Genomic DNA, 18,961 nt, shown 5'->3' with positions numbered 1-18,961 from the left:
TCGTCTTCGAGAGCCTTTTACTGAACTGAGGAATTAAGGCGAGTTATAACAAAGAACTCATAAGGGATCTGAAGGAATTCAATCTTTATTCCTTCCTTGATTATGTTCAAAATCCATGGGCTTAACGTAATTTGTTCCCATTTGATAACAAAAAATTTTAATCTACCCCCAACTGGTGGGTCTAAACTCTTAATTTTTATCTCTCCTATATGTTGGCCCTCTGAAGATGGTACCCTTCTGCTTTTCGTCTTTCGTGGCCCATCTATTCGTTCTGTCCGACTGTCTTCTTCTCCCGAATGGCCGTCTCTTAAAGGTTTTCCTATAAAATGGAATGGGAGAATCACTGAAGGCCTTTTTCCTCTCTTTTGCCTTGGCGAGAATTTCGTCTAAGGCTTTCCCGAAGAGGAACTCACCCTCGCATGGGGTTGCACCAATTTTGGATTTTGATTGTGCGTCCCCTTTCCAGCTTTTTATCCACAGCGCGCGTCTGGCGTTATTCACCAGGGCTGCCGACCTCGCTGCCAGTCTTAGGGTGTCCGCTGAAGCATCTGCCATAAAGGCAGCTGCACCTCTTATCAACGGGATGGCTGCACGCAGTTTCTCCCTTGACACTCTTTGCTCGATCTGCTGATCTAATTGATCTAGCCATACCAGCATTGATCTAGCAGTACATGTGCTGGATATTGCGGGTTTGAATACCCCGGTGGTGGACTCCCAGGACCTTTTGAGCGAAGATTCTGCCTTTTGGTCTAATGGGTCTGCTAACAATCCTGCGTCCTCGACCGGGATCGAGGTCTGTTTGGAAGTGGAGGCTATGATGGCATCCACCTTTGGTATTTTAGTCCATTTCAATAGGTCTTCATCAGTGAACGGATACTTCCGTTTTGAGGCTGATGGGAGAAAACCCCTCTGGTCGTGTTTTTCCCACTCTCTTTTGATGAGGTCCTTAATTGCCGTTATCACCGGAAATGATCTCCTCTTTTTTTCTGCCAATCCCGCAAACATAATGTCCTGCGCGGTTTGGGCTCCCCTTTCCTCTTCACACCCCATAGTATTTCTAACCGCTTTTACTAGGTTATCTACGCTGTCCAGTGGAAAACATGCGCGTCCTTCCATCTCCGAGGATGACGATGAGGACGTGAATGCGGAGCCTGAATTTAACTCCTGTTCTTCCTCTGACTCTGAACTAACAACGACCTGTTTCTTATGACTGGACTCTGAGGGAGTGCTGGCGCGGTTGATGGCTTGTATCTCCTCCCTAATTATGGCTCGGATATCTTTAGAAGATATCGTCGACCCCTGCCTGGTCTCTTTCATGCATTGTTTGCAGAGTTTTTTGGGGTAGGAGTCAGGGAGAGGCTCTGAACATAATGCGCATTCTTTATGTTTAGTTTTTTCTTTTTTCTTTGACTGAAGTGGGAGGTCAAATGTAAAGAGGGGGGGGGGAGGAGGTTAGCTTAATAGGTAGAGTATATACTTTGCACACTCACCCAGTGAAGCTTAATACCGGGTCGGATGGCTGAGACGGTCTGGATCTGGTTTCTGCTGCCTCGCTCCTGCGGGCAGTCTCTGTCCTGGCGCTGCGGTCCCTGGTGGAATTGCCCCCAGCTGAATCCCCTGCTGGGGCCTGCGACTCCGTGGGGGAGGACATGGTTCCATCGTTGCAGCCCTGTTTTATCTTCACTCCTGTCGTGCCCCCGGAAGTCGCCCTGTGTCAGGGCGCATGCGCCGCGTCATCGCCATCCTGCCCCGGAAGTTCAACCATTACTTCCGGGGTATAGGAGCGTCGGGCGCCGGCCGGCTCCTGCGCCACCGCTACTCACACGCGCGGTTCGCGTGCTCATGGCTTCACCTCCCACGCTGTATTCCCACCGATGGGGGGGGGTGTTCTGCCTCCGGATGCCAGACCGGCCCGCTCCCTGGTAAGACCGGGCGGCCCTCCCCGGTCATCACCGTTATGCCACCAGACGAGGGGGGAGCCGTCAAACGGAATCTCCCCCGACGCTGCTTCCGGACCGCAGCCCCTGCCGTTCCCGAGGAGACCGCACAGGCGGATGCATGGCCCAGGTAAGATCCTGCAGGATCCTGCTCCATTTGGAACAGGAAACCAAAACTGAGGAGGAAAGGCGGACCGCCCCTTTTATCTTTCCTGTAGGGTTTCCTGTTCCAAATGGGCGGATCCGATACCTCCAGTGGGTGCTGTCGTGGCGAAGAGTAAAAAATTATATTTCTTATTATTACTGCATGTTACTGTCATTTGGTACAGTTATGAAGAAAAACAAATATTCCTTTTGGGGCAGGGGCAGTGATGTGTTGTGTACAATAAGCAGAAATTGTATAAACAATAAAATAACAGCATTGACTTTTTTTGTTTAGGGGAATTCATGGATTCTGGAAACTATCCACCTCCAAGATCACCATCATCCTGTTCTAGAGTTTCAGAGTTATCCATCCAGGATAGTGCTTCATTAGCAGCAGCAGCATCATCATCAGACACCCACAGCCACATATCACCATCACCCAAAAGGAAGAAAAAACCTTTACCTCCTGGAACCACCATAGATAGGTTTGTGATAACAACTAGCAGATTAGAAAAAGAGTTGATTGATGAAAAAATTGCCCAGTTTATTTATGCAACGAACTCTTCTTTCCATCTTACTGAGAACCCACATTTCATTAATATGGTTCAGTCACTGAGACCAGGATACAGTCCACCCAGCAGAGCTGATGTTGCAGGGAAACTGCTGGATCAAGTGTATGACAGAGAAATGGAGCAATGTGCAACAGCTCTGGAGGGTAAAATTGTTAACCTAAGTATTGATGGGTGGAGTAATGTCCACAATGATCCTATTGTATGTGCTTGTATAACAACAGAAGAAGGTAAAGTCTTCCTTGCACAAACAACTGATACGTCAGGAAATGCACACACAGCAGAATACTTACAAGAAGTGGCAGTAAAAGCTATAACGACATGTGAACAAAAATTCAAACGTCTAGTACGCAGTTTGGTCACTGACAATGCTGCAAACGTATCCAAGATGAGAAGAGATTTAGAAGAGCAGGGAGGGAATACAAAGCTGCTAATAACATATGGTTGCAGTGCTCATTTGCTGCACCTCTTAGCCAAAGACTTAAGTGTTCCAGAAATAAAGGCTAATGTTGTTGAAATTGCTAAATACTTCCGTAATAATCATTTTGCTGCAGCAGCTCTGAAAAGGATGGGTGGAACCAAGCTAACGCTCCCACAAGATGTTAGATGGAACTCTGTGGTGGACTGTTTTGAGCAGTATATCAAAAACTGGCCTATTCTGATGACACTTTGTGAAGAAAATCGAGATAAAATAGATGGCACTGTCACGGCCAAAATCCTCAACATTGGGCTTAAGAGAAATTTTGAACATATGCTGAGCTTCCTGAAACCCATCTCTCAAGCTTTAAACAAAATACAGAAAAATAGCTGTTTTATTGCGGATGCTGTTAAAATTTGGAAGGAACTGAGTGAATACTTAAAAACAGAACTACACATGGACAGAATTAAATTACAAGCAGTAAACAAACGAATGGGACAAGCACTGACTCCAGCTCATTTTTTGGCAAATATTGTCAATATCCAATATCAGGGTCAAAACCTAAGTGCTGAGGAAGAGGAGTTAGCTATGACATGGGTATCCAGCAATCATCCATCTTTAATGCCAACTATAATAAACTTCAGAGCTAAGGGGGAACCATTCAAGAAATATATGTTTACTGAAGATATTTTAAGGAAGGTCACACCAGTAAACTGGTGGAAGTCACTTAAGCGCTTGGATTTAGAGACTGTTCAAGTAATGATTTCACTTTTAACAGCAGTAGCTTCTTCTGCAGGCGTTGAAAGAATATTCTCTTCCTTTGGACTCATTCATTCTAAATTGAGAAATCGGTTGGGACCCAATAAAGCAGGAAAGCTTGTTTTTCTTTTCCAGATTATGAATAGGAACAAAGAAGAAGATGATGATGAAGATGACGACAAGTGAGCTACAGAGGACAGCAGGGACAGTAGTATTTAAGTTTTTCATGTGTCGGCTGGGCTGACAGTCTAAGTTTCTTAAAATATATATATATATATTTTGATTAGCCAAATTAGTTAAACATGGATGTTTGTTTAAGCAAATAACTTATGCTGTAATGTTGTTATTGTTTCAGTTGAATAAATCTATATAAATTGTTATTAAGGTCAGGATTATTTTTCTCCTTCCTAAGTACAACAGAACAGTGGTGTCCAAATATGAATGATTAACCCATTAAACTGGGGAGAAAAAAAGTAATATAAAAAGTGATTCTAAAAATCTTCATCTACTTGCATGTTAAAGTAGCAAGAACTAGTTTAGGTAGAAACTTTGATTTAAATCACTGATTTAAATCAAGCCTTACTGACTAGTGATTTAAATAGTGATTTAAATCAGTTAGATTTAAACCAAATCCACCCTGACGGTGCGTATAAAAATCCTTAGTTTTAATAGCAGTAAGGAAATCAGGTACAGTGCGACATCCTAAAGCAGTCTCAGAGGGTGGGAAAAACCTGGCAAAAAGTGTAAAATGATCCCCATATGGAAGAATTCTAAGCACAAAGAGAATAGGGTGAGGTGGTTAGATTTTGGAACATATTGGTAGGATGAGCACAGGGGACATCCCCTGAAGAACTCTACATCAAAGGCCCAAAGATATTTATGAGGGTGTTAAAAAGCAGAAATCTATGCCAAAAGAAAAAACAAGATTGGGTAAGGACTAGATTCTGCAAGTGAGGAATCTTATGGGATGGAAAGCCCAAATCTTCTACCTAGAAAGTAAGACTTCCAAGTGTGGGGATAAACCTTGGCAGAGCAAGGTTCATCTGCCATAAGAATGATTCTGAGAACACATCCACCAAAGACCATTAAAATTCCAAAATTTGGCCTTCACAGCCGCTAGGTAAGGAAGGACAGACAGAATGGCAGACTCCAAGAATGGGTTATGGAAGCAGAGGTAGAGGCTATGGAGCACTAACATCAGATGAACTGAATCAGAATATCAGGCTTGGTAAGGCCAGTCTAAAGCCATAAAAAGCACTGAGTTGCTCTCAACTGACCCTTTGAGAATATGAGGCAAAAGGGGAAGAGACCAGGAAGGAGAACACTCCAAGGAGTGATCGTATGCCCTGCAGATGAAGGCGAGCTGGGGGACCCAGTGGATAACCTGGTTTCTTAAGATCGAGAAAGGCGTGATGAGAAGAGCATTGGACGTCATCCACCAAGAGGAAAAAAAAAAAGTAGACAGCAGATTCCCAACAGGAGACAGTACTCCCGTGGATCTATAAGCTCTTGAATGAGTAATAATAATTATGATCTTTATATAGCGCCAACATATTCCGCAGCACTTTATAGTTTAGCAGTTTCAAACACAACAGTCATAAGAGACAACGATAACACAATAATTAAAGCAAAATAAGACGACCCTGCTCGTGAGAGCTTACTATCTACAATGAGGTGGGGGAGATACAAAGTACAGGTGTGTATTGAGGCTGTGTGCACACGCTGCGGATTTTGCTGCGGTTCCGAAGCAGTTTTGGCCGCTGCGGACACGCAGCAGTTTCTGCTGCGGTGTACAGTACCATGATTCCCTATGGGAATCAAAAACCGCAATGCAGAGGGTGCGGAATTTTCTGCGGCTTTCAATCCGCAGAAAAAATTGACATGTCAATTCTTTCTGCGGATTCCGCTGCGGTTTGCCATCTCCTCCATTGAGGAGATGAAAAACCGCAGGGCAAAACCGCAGAGCAATCCGCAGGTAAAACCGCAGGTCTTTTGACCTGCGGTTTCACCTGCGGATTTTACAAAATCCGCGCGGATGAATCTGCACCTAATCCGCAGCGTGTGCACACAGCCTTACAGTGATGTATTTACAATAATGGTACAGTGTGGGGGGATAGATAGAGATGGTGAATGGGCCACACACACACTTACACATAAAATGACTGATTAGGGAACGTGATAGGCCGCTCTGAACAAAATGTGTTTTGAGGGAGCGCCTAAAACTGTGCAAGTTGTGGATGGTACTAAATTCTTGGGGTAGAGCATTCCTGAGACTTGGCACAGCACGAGAGAAGTCTTGGAGTCAAGAGTGGGAGGTAGGGATTATTGCAGAGGTTAGTCGAAAGTCATTTGCAGATCGCAGAGATCGGCTAGGCCGATAAACAGAAATGAGGGAGGAGATGTAAGGCTACTTTCAGATTTGCGCTACCAGGTGCAGCGCTCAGCCGCCGCTAAGCTCTGCCCTGGCCACGCCCCCTCTGGTCAGCTCCTCCTCTGGGCGCATGACGCTGCATGCGATCAGCGTACCCTATATTTAGCGTTGGGTACGCTGGCCGTGCGCTGGTATGTTTTTGCCGGCTCATGCGCCCTTTTGCGCTGTGCCGAGCGCAGAAAAATGAAACAAGGTGCACGAGGGGGCGCGACCGGGGGCCGAGCTTAGCAGCGGCCGAGCGCTGCGCCTGGTAATGCAAATCTGAAAGTAGCCTAACGGGGTGCCACACTGTGGAGAGCCTTGTGGATGAAAACAAGTACTGTAGTTTGAATTGGATCCCGTAGTGAATGGGCAGCCATTGTAACGACTGGCGAAGAGCGGACAAGTCTGAGTACCGATTAGCTAGATGGAGGACCCTGGCTGCTGCATTAAGGATGGACTGGGGAGGGGAAAGCCGAATGAGGGGGAGGCCAATTAATAGCATTACAGTAGTCCAGGCGGGAGTGGATCAAGACTACAGTGAGGGTTTTTGTTGTTTCCATGTTGAGAAAAGTGCAGATTCTAGAGATGTTCTTTAGGTGTAAGCGGCAAGACCTGGAAAGAGATTGTATATGGGATGTGAAGGAGAGATTGGTGTCAAACATAACACCCAGACAGCGGGCCTGCTGCCGGGGTGTTATTATGGTGCCACCCACAGAGAGGGCAATGTCAGATATAGGGAAGTTAGTGGACTGTGGGAGCAGAAGTTCAGTTTTGGAGAGGTTGAGTTTCAGAGAGAGGGCGGACATGATGTTGGAGACTGCGGAAAGTCACTGGCGTTCTGAAGTACAGCGGAGGGTAAGGTCAGGGGATGACATGTATAGTTGTGTGTCATCAACATAAAGATTGTACTGAAAGACAAATCTGCTGATGGTCTGTCCAATTGGGGCCGTGTAGAAAGAGAAGAGGAAGGAGCCAAGGACTGAGCCCTGAGGCATCCCAACAGTGAGAGGAAGGGGAGATGAAGTGGAGTCAGTGAACAAAACACTGAAGCAGAGTTCAGAAAGATAGCAAGAGAACCATGACTTCGGTATTGTAGATGCTTCTCTTCCAACTACTCCCTTCTATATCAACCCCACAATTTAATAACCCTGCTCCCACGGAAAACCCCTTCCCCCAAATGAACACCTTTTTTCTTTGGATAAATAGGCCAAATCGGCCTTATTATTAACAAACATTACAATAAATAACTTCTTTGTAAGGAGGTTCTTGGACCTACAAAACCTGGCGGGAACCAGTAAATAATAATGAACCATCCAACATTACCCCCAGCTGCGAGGGCATCTTTGTTGCCGGAAAACCTTTTCCATAACATCGACTCTCAGGGACCCCACCTGTAGAGCCCCAAAATCCGCCAGGCAATTAACTCAAATCAAAACATAAAGGGGAGGTTACCATCCACCTGATGTACAACCCCCCTACCACAATTTTGCCCCAACTCCAAGAACCCCCACCACCGCCACAGCAAGCATCACCTGACTCCTCATAATGCGAGTCACCCAACCAAAAGAAATGCCCGTTCCACCCCTTCTTGAATACTCAAAGCCCACAGATCAATCCCAACTGCATTCAGGTGTACCCCATTATGTCGCCAAAAAGTTCCTTCCCCGGACTCCAGATCTGTGTGCCTGATTACCACCCCTCCATTCCTTGCAATAAAGCTCCCCACTGCCCTATTAACCCTTATCCTCATCTTATTAATCCTTTCCACAGACCGGGCAGCACGCCAAGTTTTCCTGGGCACTATATCAGACCATATTTTCTTAATTTTTGGATACGTTATCCATAAAAGCAACACGTCGTGCCGAATGTCCCTAATCAGTTCCCTACACGGGCGGATCCCCAGATCATTACCCCCTATGTGCAAAATAAGCACGTCCGGGGAACGATCTAACCGAGCAAACTGGTGAAAACCTGGTAGCACCTGTCGCCAGATCATCCTTCTAATCCCAATCCACCTCACTACAGCCTCCTGCCTTGGAAAACCCAGCTGACGCCCATTTTTTCGCACGTCAGCCCTTAGTGCCCCCCCAATACACAAAATTCACACTAGCCGCACTCCTTTTATGTGAAGAAAAACAAGAGAGAGAAAGGAGGGGAGAGGGAGGAAAGAAGGAGGGAGATGAATACAAGAAACAACAAATCTGTTAACTTAATCAAATTCTAATTTTTTTAAACAAACAATAACCAACACATCCAATCTAACCCCATTCCCCCGGTCCACCCCTCCCTCACATCAAATGATGCCTCACATAAATTTTATATCTCCTAGACTCCCACCTTCCTATCTTCTGAACCACTTCAGCTGGCAATCCCCATTTTTCCGCTTCAGTTGTAGCCTAGATACGGAACGAATGAGCTGAGAACCTGTTTGCCTTCAACCTCAAAATTTCCAGGCATTTTCTGAAAATTGCCACAAACTAATACCTAGACAGGAAAAACCCATCTTTGTGCTTCAACAATGGGCCTTAACGATCCACGCCTAAACCCAAATAACTTTTAAAACACTCTACCGGACACATTTTTGACCCCCCTCAATGTCCCAAAAACAACCCTCTTGCCTCTTTCCAGCTTGATCTGTTTTGGACCGCAGCATCCAAAACTCTACGGAATCAGCTAAAACAACTGCATCCTGACTTAATATCCCTCCCCTTAACCGAAAATGGGGAAACTAACTCTCCTATTCTCATGGCCCCAAAAAATGTCAACGAAAACGCCAGCCGAAACAACATCTCCTCAAACTAAGAGCTGCATACCCGTGCCAAAATGCCCCCCAATTCATCCAGAAGCTGGAATGATAATGGCCTACGACTGTCAGTCCTAGTGAGACCATTTTCAAACCCTTTCAGTGCCTGACATACAAGAAAATGCTTAGTAATATCAACCAAACCCCTAAACTTGAAACCAAATGCTTTTCCTGCCATAACACCATTAACTCTTGAAATAGACCACCTTTTTGCAGCCATCCAACTTAACCAACAAAGTAAAGCACCCACGAGGTCCTCTTCTGACCCCAATTTTCCGAAATCCTGACTCCATAGCTCCCACTCCCTCCAAGCTGTTTTGTACGCTACCCATGTACAGTTTTGCCAAGGATGCAAGAATCAAGGAGCTCGACGCTCGAATACTATTTCCAAGAGCTCCACTGGCCACGTGTAGCCCGCGGACTCCGCGCCTGGCGCCAGCAAACGAAAATAATCCCACTGCAAATGAGAATGAGAATCAGCTATTGAATTCTCTACCCCTGGTACATGCACCGCCACCACCCTAACATTGAGACTAAGGCACCTCAGGACAAAATACCTCAACAACCGAATCACTGAGGGAGAAGACCCAGATAAATTGTTAATCATCATCACCACTGACAAATTGTCACAATGAAAACGCATCTTCTTATTGCTGAATTGCTCACTCCAAATTGACAAGGCCACTACAATTGGGAGAAACTAAATGTCAGATTCTTTGTAAATCCTGCTTCCACCCAGGTTATTGGCCATTCTCCTACGCACCATTGACCCTTGCAATAAGCCCCGAAACCTGTACTACCTGCTGCGCCGGTAAACAGTTCACAGTCAATATCCTCTACCAATTCAGTGATCATTAGTGACTGGCCATAATACTTTTCAAGGAAACCCTCCCAAACTGACAAATCCTCCATGAGCTCCTTTGTTAAACAAATATAATGCCTAGGAGATGATGCCCCCAATGTTGTTGATGTCAAGCAACGTGAAAAAACCCGTCCCATAGGCATACTCCGGCATGCAAAATTACAAACTGAGGTGCTTGGTGCCTATCGGTGGGTGTATACTGCCGGGGAGGAGCTAATTTTCTTGTTTTGCATAGTGTCAGCCTCCTAGCAGCAGCAGCATACACCCATGGTTATCTGTGTCCCCCAATAAGGCGATAAAGAAATTACATTTTCCAAGATGAATGAATGAATGTACTGTATGTATGAATGAATGTACAGTATGAATGAATGAATGTTCAGTATGTATGAATGTATGTACAGCATGTATGAATGAACGTACAGTATGTATGAATAAATGAATGAATGAACGTATAGTATGTATGAATGAATGAATGTACAGTATGTATGAATGTATGTATGTACAGTATGTATGAATGAATGTATGTACAGTATGTATGAATGAATGAATGAATGAAAAGCTGAGTATGAATGAATATGTGCTTTAGATTATCCATCTTGGTAATATGAACTGCAGAAAACACTCATTCAGTGAATCATCTCTACATTCTAACAGATCTAGGAACGACCCAATTCACATCTATGCACCACAGGTAGGCATAGGAATTTATTTTTTTCTGTTTGCATGATTCTCTGTACTATATTAAAATGTATAACATAAATATAAAATGGCATATCATAATAATAAATAATACATGGTATTGTATACTAACAAATGGTATAAACTACCGCCTCATACCTTTACAGCCATGATCTGTTCACTCGGCACATGGCGCATCTTCTCCACCACTCCGTAGGCACCCCGACCCAGTTCTTCAATAGGTAATAAGTCATCGGCTTTTACCTCAAAGTTCTAAAGGAGTAAAGAGATAGGAGAAAGTGATAATCACAGATCGATGGTCATACAGTATAATGATCACAATACGATGCCATGTGTGCAGTCCCAAGTGCTGGCCAGGCAGCAGCCCTGCACCGCCACTGTGATTCTATAGCCTGGAGACCGGCCAAAAGGGTCATTCCCATTCGGAAGGCACCTCCTTCCCTCACAGGCCAGCTGAGAATGTGCTGCGTAATTAAAAAGCTCTTGGCACGCAGCGTCGTCATCTCATGCAGCTCCTGGCATGGCCTTAATTAACTGCTTATATCCTGACTTGTGCTGCGCGGGTCGCAGCCGCGCCGGGGAAAAGAGTTTCTGCAACGCATAAAAGTGTGCAGCAGTCGTTTACTGATGATCTTATACGTGCAGAGCTCAGCCTGCCGGTGGAGGTGGATTTTGCACGGATTTTGGCAGCTCCGGGGATAAACGCTCCACCGGCAGGAACACAATGTTCCATTCTTATGTTGTGAGCAGATCAGTAGTGACAGGCACTGAAAAAACAGCTCATTCGCCACAAACTTTATAAAGTTTCCACTGGCCGAAGCCTGTGCACTCGGCAGCCGACACACACGGGATTAAGAGTGAACTGTACGAGCTTTTACTGCTGACAGCTCCCACATAAGATATTAAAGGCATGCACCCCCAACGATCCTAAGAATGGGGGTCTTCTTAGGGTATGTGCACACGTAGTTTTTAGTCTCTGCAGATTTTGTAGAGAAAACCGCAGGAAATCCGCAGGACAAAGTGCTGCGGTTTTTCTGCGGATTATCTGCGTTTTTTCTGCGGTTTTGCCCTGCGGTTTTACACCTCATAATGGATGAGGTGTAAAACCGCAGCGTTTCTGCACCAAACAATTGACATGCTGCGGATTGTAAACCACAGCAAAACCGCGCGGAAAAAAACGCAGCATGTGCACAGCTTTTTTTTATTTCCATAGGAAATAAAGGTACTGTACAACGCAGCAAAATCTGCAGCGTTTCTGCAGAGCCGGAAACGCAGCAGAAACCGCAAAGTGTGCACATACCCTTAGCAATGACCTGAGCACGGTCATTGTCTGGGGCACTGCTGGAAGTAGCGCTGCTGTCAGCTTTCTCCGGCAGTCCCATTGATAATGAATGGCGCAGAGGTCAGGCAGCAGGAGCTGTAAACCAAGAAGGACAGGGAATTCCTATTGCAAAGTGCAAGAATTAATTGCCACAGAACGTTTGTACCATCAATGTCAGCCCCCACCCCATTTTACTACAAGTTGTAAACCCAGTAAACGGTAGTGCCTGGTAATACTGACGCCTCCAGTTAAACACCAAAGGTTTCCTAAACATTTTGATTTCAATTTTCCAAGAAGATTGTAGATAAGCATGACTATTTTCTAACAACTGTTATTCCAGTACACATTGGTCGTGCAGCAGTGGTGACGGACAGGAGCAGCAAAATTCAGTTCTACAAGTTAACTCAAATTCCACCTGAAAAGATTGCGGATCGGGGCTTAGCTGGGGGCATCAAGTATGAAGTCACGAGGTGGGAACTCACATACTGCAGTCAGGTTACAACAGAGAATGAGATATGTGGTTCATAGAGGAACAGCAGCAGGATCTATCAACACTACAAACAGCAGAAAATCCAGAGAGCTGCCTCTGTCCCCCAATCCATGTAACACCCTGGCATAATGGACGCAAAGAACCAGATGACTATAAAGCCTGCCAGGATAGCCCAAGTACATTTCTTGCTGCTGTAATCAGGTCAGACAAATGTAATGTTATCTGAAGCTTTGATCTACAGTCAGAGCTGCACTTACTATTCTGCTAGTGCAGTCACTGTGTACATACATTACATTACTTATCCTGTACTGATCCTGAGTTACATCCTGTATTACACTCCAGAGCTGCACTCACTATTCTGCTGGTGCAGTCACTGAGTACATACATTACTTATCCTGTACTGATCCTGAGTTACATCCTGCATTATACTCCAGAGCTGCACTCACTATTCTGCTGGTGGAGTCACTGTGTACATACATTACTTATCCTGTACTGATCCTGAGTTACATCCTGTATTATATTCCCCCAAGCTGCACTCACTATTCTGCTGGTGCAGTCACTGTGTACATACAATTACATTACTGATCCTGTACTGATCCTGAGTTACCTCCTGTATTATACTCCAGAACTGCACTCACTATTCTGCGGGTGCAGTCACTGTGTGTACATACATTACTTATCCTGTACTGATCCTGAGTTACATCCTATATTATACTCCAGAGCTGCACTCACTATTCTGCTGGTGCAGTCACTGTGTACATACATTACATTACTTATCCTGTACTGATCCTGAGTTACCTCCTGTATTATAATTGAAGTAACGATATAACTTGCAAATATACCAAAGTAATTTTTGAAGGGAACCTGTCACCTGTTTTGGCCGATATAAGATGCGGCCACCACCTTTCAGGGCTTATCTACAACATTCTATAATGCTGCAGATAAGCCCCCAATCCTTCCTGCAAGATAAGAAAAATAACTTTTATTAGGCTCAATCGGGGGCGCTGTCCGGTCCAGTGGGTGTCGCAGGTCCGGGTCCAGCACCTCCCATCCTCTTGCGATGCAGCCCTCCTGCACCACGCTCCTGCGCAGTCGTACTTCTCTGCCCTGTTGAGGGCAGAGTAAAGTACTGCAGTGCACAGGTGCTGGGCCTCTCTGACCTTTCCCAGCGCCTGCGCACTGCAGTACTTTGCTCTGCCCTCAACAGGGCAGATAAATATGCCTGCGAAGGAGTGCGATGCCGAGAAGCTATGAATGAAGCAGGAAGGCGCAGTCGCAGGAAAATGGGAGGTGCCGGACCCAAACATGCAACACCCATTGGACCGGACTGCTTCCCCCCCCACCGCCAGTGAGTATAATAAAATTAGTTTTTCTCATGTTGCAGGTCGGATCGGGGGCTTATCTGCAGCATTATAGAATGCTGTAGATAAGCCCTGAAAGGCAGTGGCCGCATCTTATAAAAGCTGACAGGTTGCCTTTAAGTAGACACCAATTTATTTGGATAAAAAGGGAGAATCCAGCTCGGAAGTCTGCAGAGTCGTGAATGCACCTCTGGAGTGTAATACACTGCAATTTAATATTTTATGTAAATATCATCTATGCATAAGTGGATATTTCAGTTAAAACTACCAACCTTTTCTCCAATTAGGATGCATGCTTTCGAGTCCAAGTCACGTGGTGGCCTAAAAGGGAAGACGGAAATTTTATGTACGGGTAACATAGTGCCGCAGATCAGATGCTCCAGGTTCGTCCAACACAATTCCCCCACCGATGTAATAATGTAAAGTCAGTTGTTTGAAACCTCCGTCTACTCCGCTATAGCACAATCAGCATATTATGAGCCTAAGGGTCCATGATGGAGTGACAAGAGAGCTCACTTTTTCCATTTAATCGCTTAGAAGCTGTAGCTGCAAATGACTGCGTCATCTGAGGGGGTCAAACAGCCAGTCGTCTCTGATCTCAGCCTTGGGGCTCTTTCACACGTCCGTGTCTCCGGAACGTTTAGTGAGTTTTCACACGTACCGGAGACACGGACACATATAGAGCCATTCAAGTGGGTCTATGCGCATGTCAGTGTTTCCACGGACCATGTGTCCTTAGGCAAAACACGCAGACATGTCCGTTTTTTACCGGCTTTGCATGTGGAGTGTGGTTATGCGGAGTGTTTTTTACCGGCTTTGCATGTGGAGTGTGGTTACGCGGAGTGGGCGTGGCTTGATACATATACACACACTCAGAGATATATATATATATATATATATATATATATATATATATATATATATACACACACACACATACACACACACACAGTGCCTACAAGTAGTATTCAACCCCCTGCAGATTTAGCAGGTTTACACATTCGGAATTAACTTGGCATTGTGACATTTGGACTGTAGATCAGCCTGGAAGTGTGAAATGCACTGCAGCAAAAAAGAATGTTATTTCTTTGTTTAATTTTTCTTTAGATTGTGAAAAGTTTATTCAGAGGGTCATTTATTATTCAACCCCTCAAACCACCAGAATTCTGTTTGGTTCCCCTAAAGTATTAAGAAGTATTTCAGGCACAAAGAACAATGAGCTTCACATGTTTGGATTAATTATCTCTTTTTCCAGCCTTTTCTGACTATTTAAGACCCTCCCCAAACTTGTGAACAGCACTCATACATGGTCAACATGGGAAAGACAAAGGAGCATTCCAAGGCCATCAGAGACAAGATCGTGGAGGGTCACAAGGCTGGCAAGGGGTACAAAACCCTTTCCAAGGAGTTGGGCCTACCTGTCTCCACTGTTGGGAGCATCATCATCCGGAAGTGGAAGGCTTATGGAACTACTATTAGCCTTCCACGGCCTGGACAGCCTTTGAAAGTTTCCTCCCGTGCCGAGGCCAGGCTTGTCCGAAGAGTCAAGGCTAACCCAAGGACAACAAGGAAGGAGCTCCGGGAAGATCTCATGGCAGTGGGGACATTGGTTTCAGTCAATACCATAAGTAACGTACTCCACCGCAATGGTCTCCGTTCCAGACGAGCCCGTAAGGTACCTTTACTTTCAAAGCGTCTACAGTTTGCTCATGATCACTTGGAGGACTCAGACAAACTGGTTCAAGGTTCTCTGGTCTGATGAGACCAAAATCGAGATCTTTGGTGCCAACCACACACGTGACGTTTGGAGACTGGATGGCACTGCATATGACCCCAAGAATACCATCCCTACAGTCAAGCATGGTGGTGGCAGCATCATGCTGTGGGGCTGTTTCTCAGCCAAGGGGCCTGGCCATCTGGTCCGCATCCATGGGAAGATGGATAGCACAGCCTACCTGGAGATTTTGGCCAAGAACCTCCTCTCCTCCATCAAGGATCTTAAGATGGGTCGTCATTTCATCTTCCAACAAGACAACGACCCAAAGCACATAGCCAAGAAAACCAAGGCCTGGTTCAAGAGGCAAAAAATTAAGGTGTTGGAGTGGCCTAGTCAGTCTCCTGACCTTAACCCAATTGAAAACTTGTGGAAGGAGCTCAAGATTAAAGTCCACATGAGACACCCAAAGAACCTAGATAACTTGGAGAAGATCTGCATGGAGGAGTGGGCCAAGATAATTCCAGAGACCTGTGCCGGCCTGATCAGGTCTTATAAAAGACGATTATTAGCTGTAATTGCAAACAAGGGTTATTCCACAAAATATTAAACCTAGGGGTTGAATAATAATTGACCCACACTTTTATGTTTAAAATTTATTAAAATTTAACTGAGCAACATAACTTTTTGGTTTGTAAGATTTATGCATCTGTTAATAAATCCTGCTCTTGTGTGAAGTTTGAAGGCTCTAACTTATTTGCATCTTATCAAACCTGCTAAATCTGCAGGGGGTTGAATACTACTTGTAGGCACTGTATATATAACAAAACAAAACACAGTTATACTCACTTAACACCTAATTCCACCGAAGCCGTAATCCGTGTCTACAGGGCAAGTGGGAAGTGCTGGGAAAAGCGCCAAAAATGGCACATCTAGCAGATGAGCCTTTTCTGTGCAGCTGCGAGCTGCTATTTTAAGGCTGGAGGGGCCTATATCAATGGCCCCTTAACAGCCTGAGAATTCCAGCCCCCAGCTGTCTGCTTTAGCAAGGCTGGTTGTCAAAAAATGGGGGAGACCCATAAATAAATTTAAAAAAAAAAACAGCGTGGGAATCCATCTATTCTTGATAACTAGCCTTGCTCTTAGTAAAGCTGACAGCTGAGGGTTGCAGCCCCCAGCTGTCAGCTTTGACTGGCTGGTTATAGAAAATAGAGGGGATCCTACGACAGGTTTTTCATGTATTTATTGTGCATGCAGGGGCTGATGAATACTTTCATCAACTGCTCCTATTGCCACTGTTATTAGTGGCAGCAGGCGTAGGCTGATGGGGTAATAGTCCCATCAGAAGCCGCCTGCTGCCATTGTTATCTTTTGAATACAACTCATTATGCCCTGCTCGCGCTGATCGTTAGCAGAGTAGGGAAGAATGATGAGAGCGGTCTTCAGTACCAGGAGAACAGCGCTTACTGTAGCGCTTCTTTCCTGGTGCCCGCGAGTGTGGTACTGATGCAGCACACAGTTGTCACACGTGTGCAACAAGTATTACAAACACGGACATTTTCATCTCTGGTACCGGAAAAAAAAAAGAAGTGTGAAATCGTCCTTAATAGCAGAATAAGCAGGAATAATGCCTGCAGGCTGCATGTGGGGTACATTTAAGGACCTTTTCACTCAATGCATGTGTTAGCAGTGCCATAAAAATATGTGCAGAAGTCGCCGCTGATAGATCTTTGCACCAATTGAGCACATTTATGCTGATAGGTGGCAATTTCTTAAGGCCCCATCACACACAGCGAGATCGCTAGCGAGATCGTTGATTTTGTGACGCGCCAGCGATCTCGCTGTGTGACACACATCAGCGACCGCCCCCCGCCGGGTATCGCTGATCGTGCTTGAATGTCCTGGGCCATTTTTTGATCGTTGGTCTCCCGCTGACAAGCATGCATCGCTGCGTGTGGCAGGCGGGAGACCGGCGATCAGTGAGCTCCCAGCGCTGTAAGCAGACACTGGGGCTTGTATCTAAGGTAAATATCGGCTAACTAAGCGCCGCGCGTCACTTAGTTACCCGCTGTGTACCTTAGATACCTGCGTGCTCGCGCTAGGATGCTGGTATCCAAGGTAAACAGCGGGTAACTAAGTGTCGCATGCTTAGTTACCCAATATTTACCTTCGATACCAGCGTCCTCGTTGGTCCTGATCGCTGGTGAAATCTGCCTGTTTGGCAGCTCACCAGCGACCATGTAGCGAAGCACCAGCGATCCTGACAAGGTCGTATCTTTGTCGGGATCGCCGGTGCATCGTTTAGTGTGACGGGGCCTTTAGCAGCAGAAACGACTGGTGCAATCTGAATCTATAGGGATTCCTTATCAGCAAAAGAACCTGCAAGTGGAAGATGTAATGGCAAGCGTGCACTAGCAGGGGGCAACTGTGAGTCACAGACAATGCGCAGGGAAGGACTTTTCAATCAGAGGCACTCCGCTCCATTCAGTCAGCAGCTGGAATGCCAGGAATTTAACAGCTGGGGATTCTTTCAGCAGCAGTTCCATTATGATGTCAGCTCTGTGGCACCTCCGATATTCCAAGGAAGTCCCTACACCCAACTTGTATCTATCTGTCCATAGATAAGAGCAAGCAATGCACAGAAACTCTGACAGGAAAGGCGCTGCGATTGCAAGACCCTCTTAATATTTAGACCCCTATGCATTCTTTACTCCAAGGAACTCTCATTTATTTTTTTCTCTACTGCTTCAAATGAACACAAACATCCCTATTTCTGGATGTTTTGAATACAAATTGTACCGTTCCGCTGTTATTCCTCCTGGAAATATCAGATATGTATTTTCGCTAGGGTGTGTGCCTACAGCACCGATTCAACAGTACAAAGCCCCTTTAAGAAGGTGAACACTTGTTTTACGTCAATTTATTCATTACCAAAACGGATAACAGAGGAACCACAATGCAAAGTTCTAGAAAAATGCAACAGAATCATTAGTTTTAGTAATTACTTGCATTCCCTATAAGTTAAGAGTCAAAGAATGGGTTTTCCATCCACTGACATATAAACTACCAAGGTGGGCAGTGTTCAGGACCCTCAACTTCTATCTGAAGTGAAAAACCATCTCTTGCTCTGGAGGAGGCAACAAGTCCTTGCATTATAGCTAAACCCTTTTTTTTTTTTAATTAAATAAAATTGTAATACTTAATTTCTCCTCTGGGAGTGCAGTAGGGAAAATAAACACTTCCTGCCACTTTGTGTCGCTCTTTTCAGGTACAAAACAGGCATTATCTTACATAAAAGAACACAAAAGGAAAACATGCCATATATTTCTTAGGACTGAACCTTACGTGGGTGGAGTGGGATCCGGCTGATCAAAGATCGGGAGCTTAGACAACTTTGGGATTTTCTTCTTTCCTTAAAATGAAAAAAAATAAAAATAAATAAATAAATAAATAAATAGGTTAAAATTCAAA

At 45.1% G+C, this 18,961-nt stretch overlaps 1 protein-coding gene across 2 annotated transcripts in view; it reads right to left on the bottom strand.

The window, feature by feature from the left end:
* Window positions 1-18,961, bottom strand: part of MAP2K6 (mitogen-activated protein kinase kinase 6) — a 152,056-nt gene that overhangs the window by 80,476 nt on the left and 52,619 nt on the right. For both annotated transcript variants that reach the window (XM_073559978.1, XM_073559972.1), the window contains exons 2-4: window positions 18,836-18,902; window positions 14,049-14,097; window positions 10,743-10,856 (exon numbers count right to left, since the gene is read on the bottom strand). In XM_073559978.1, coding sequence (XP_073416079.1) covers window positions 10,743-10,856; window positions 14,049-14,097; window positions 18,836-18,902 — 230 coding nt within the window. The remainder of the gene's footprint in view (window positions 1-10,742; window positions 10,857-14,048; window positions 14,098-18,835; window positions 18,903-18,961) is intronic.

Source organism: Dendrobates tinctorius, unplaced genomic scaffold (genome assembly GCF_039654945.1).
Source record: "Dendrobates tinctorius isolate UK_male_01 unplaced genomic scaffold, ASM3965494v1 ptg000014l, whole genome shotgun sequence".
Classification (NCBI taxonomy): domain Eukaryota; kingdom Metazoa; phylum Chordata; class Amphibia; order Anura; family Dendrobatidae; genus Dendrobates; species Dendrobates tinctorius.
The sequence above is the reverse complement of the archived record's forward strand: the minus strand, read 5'-3'. Positions and strand labels throughout refer to the sequence as shown.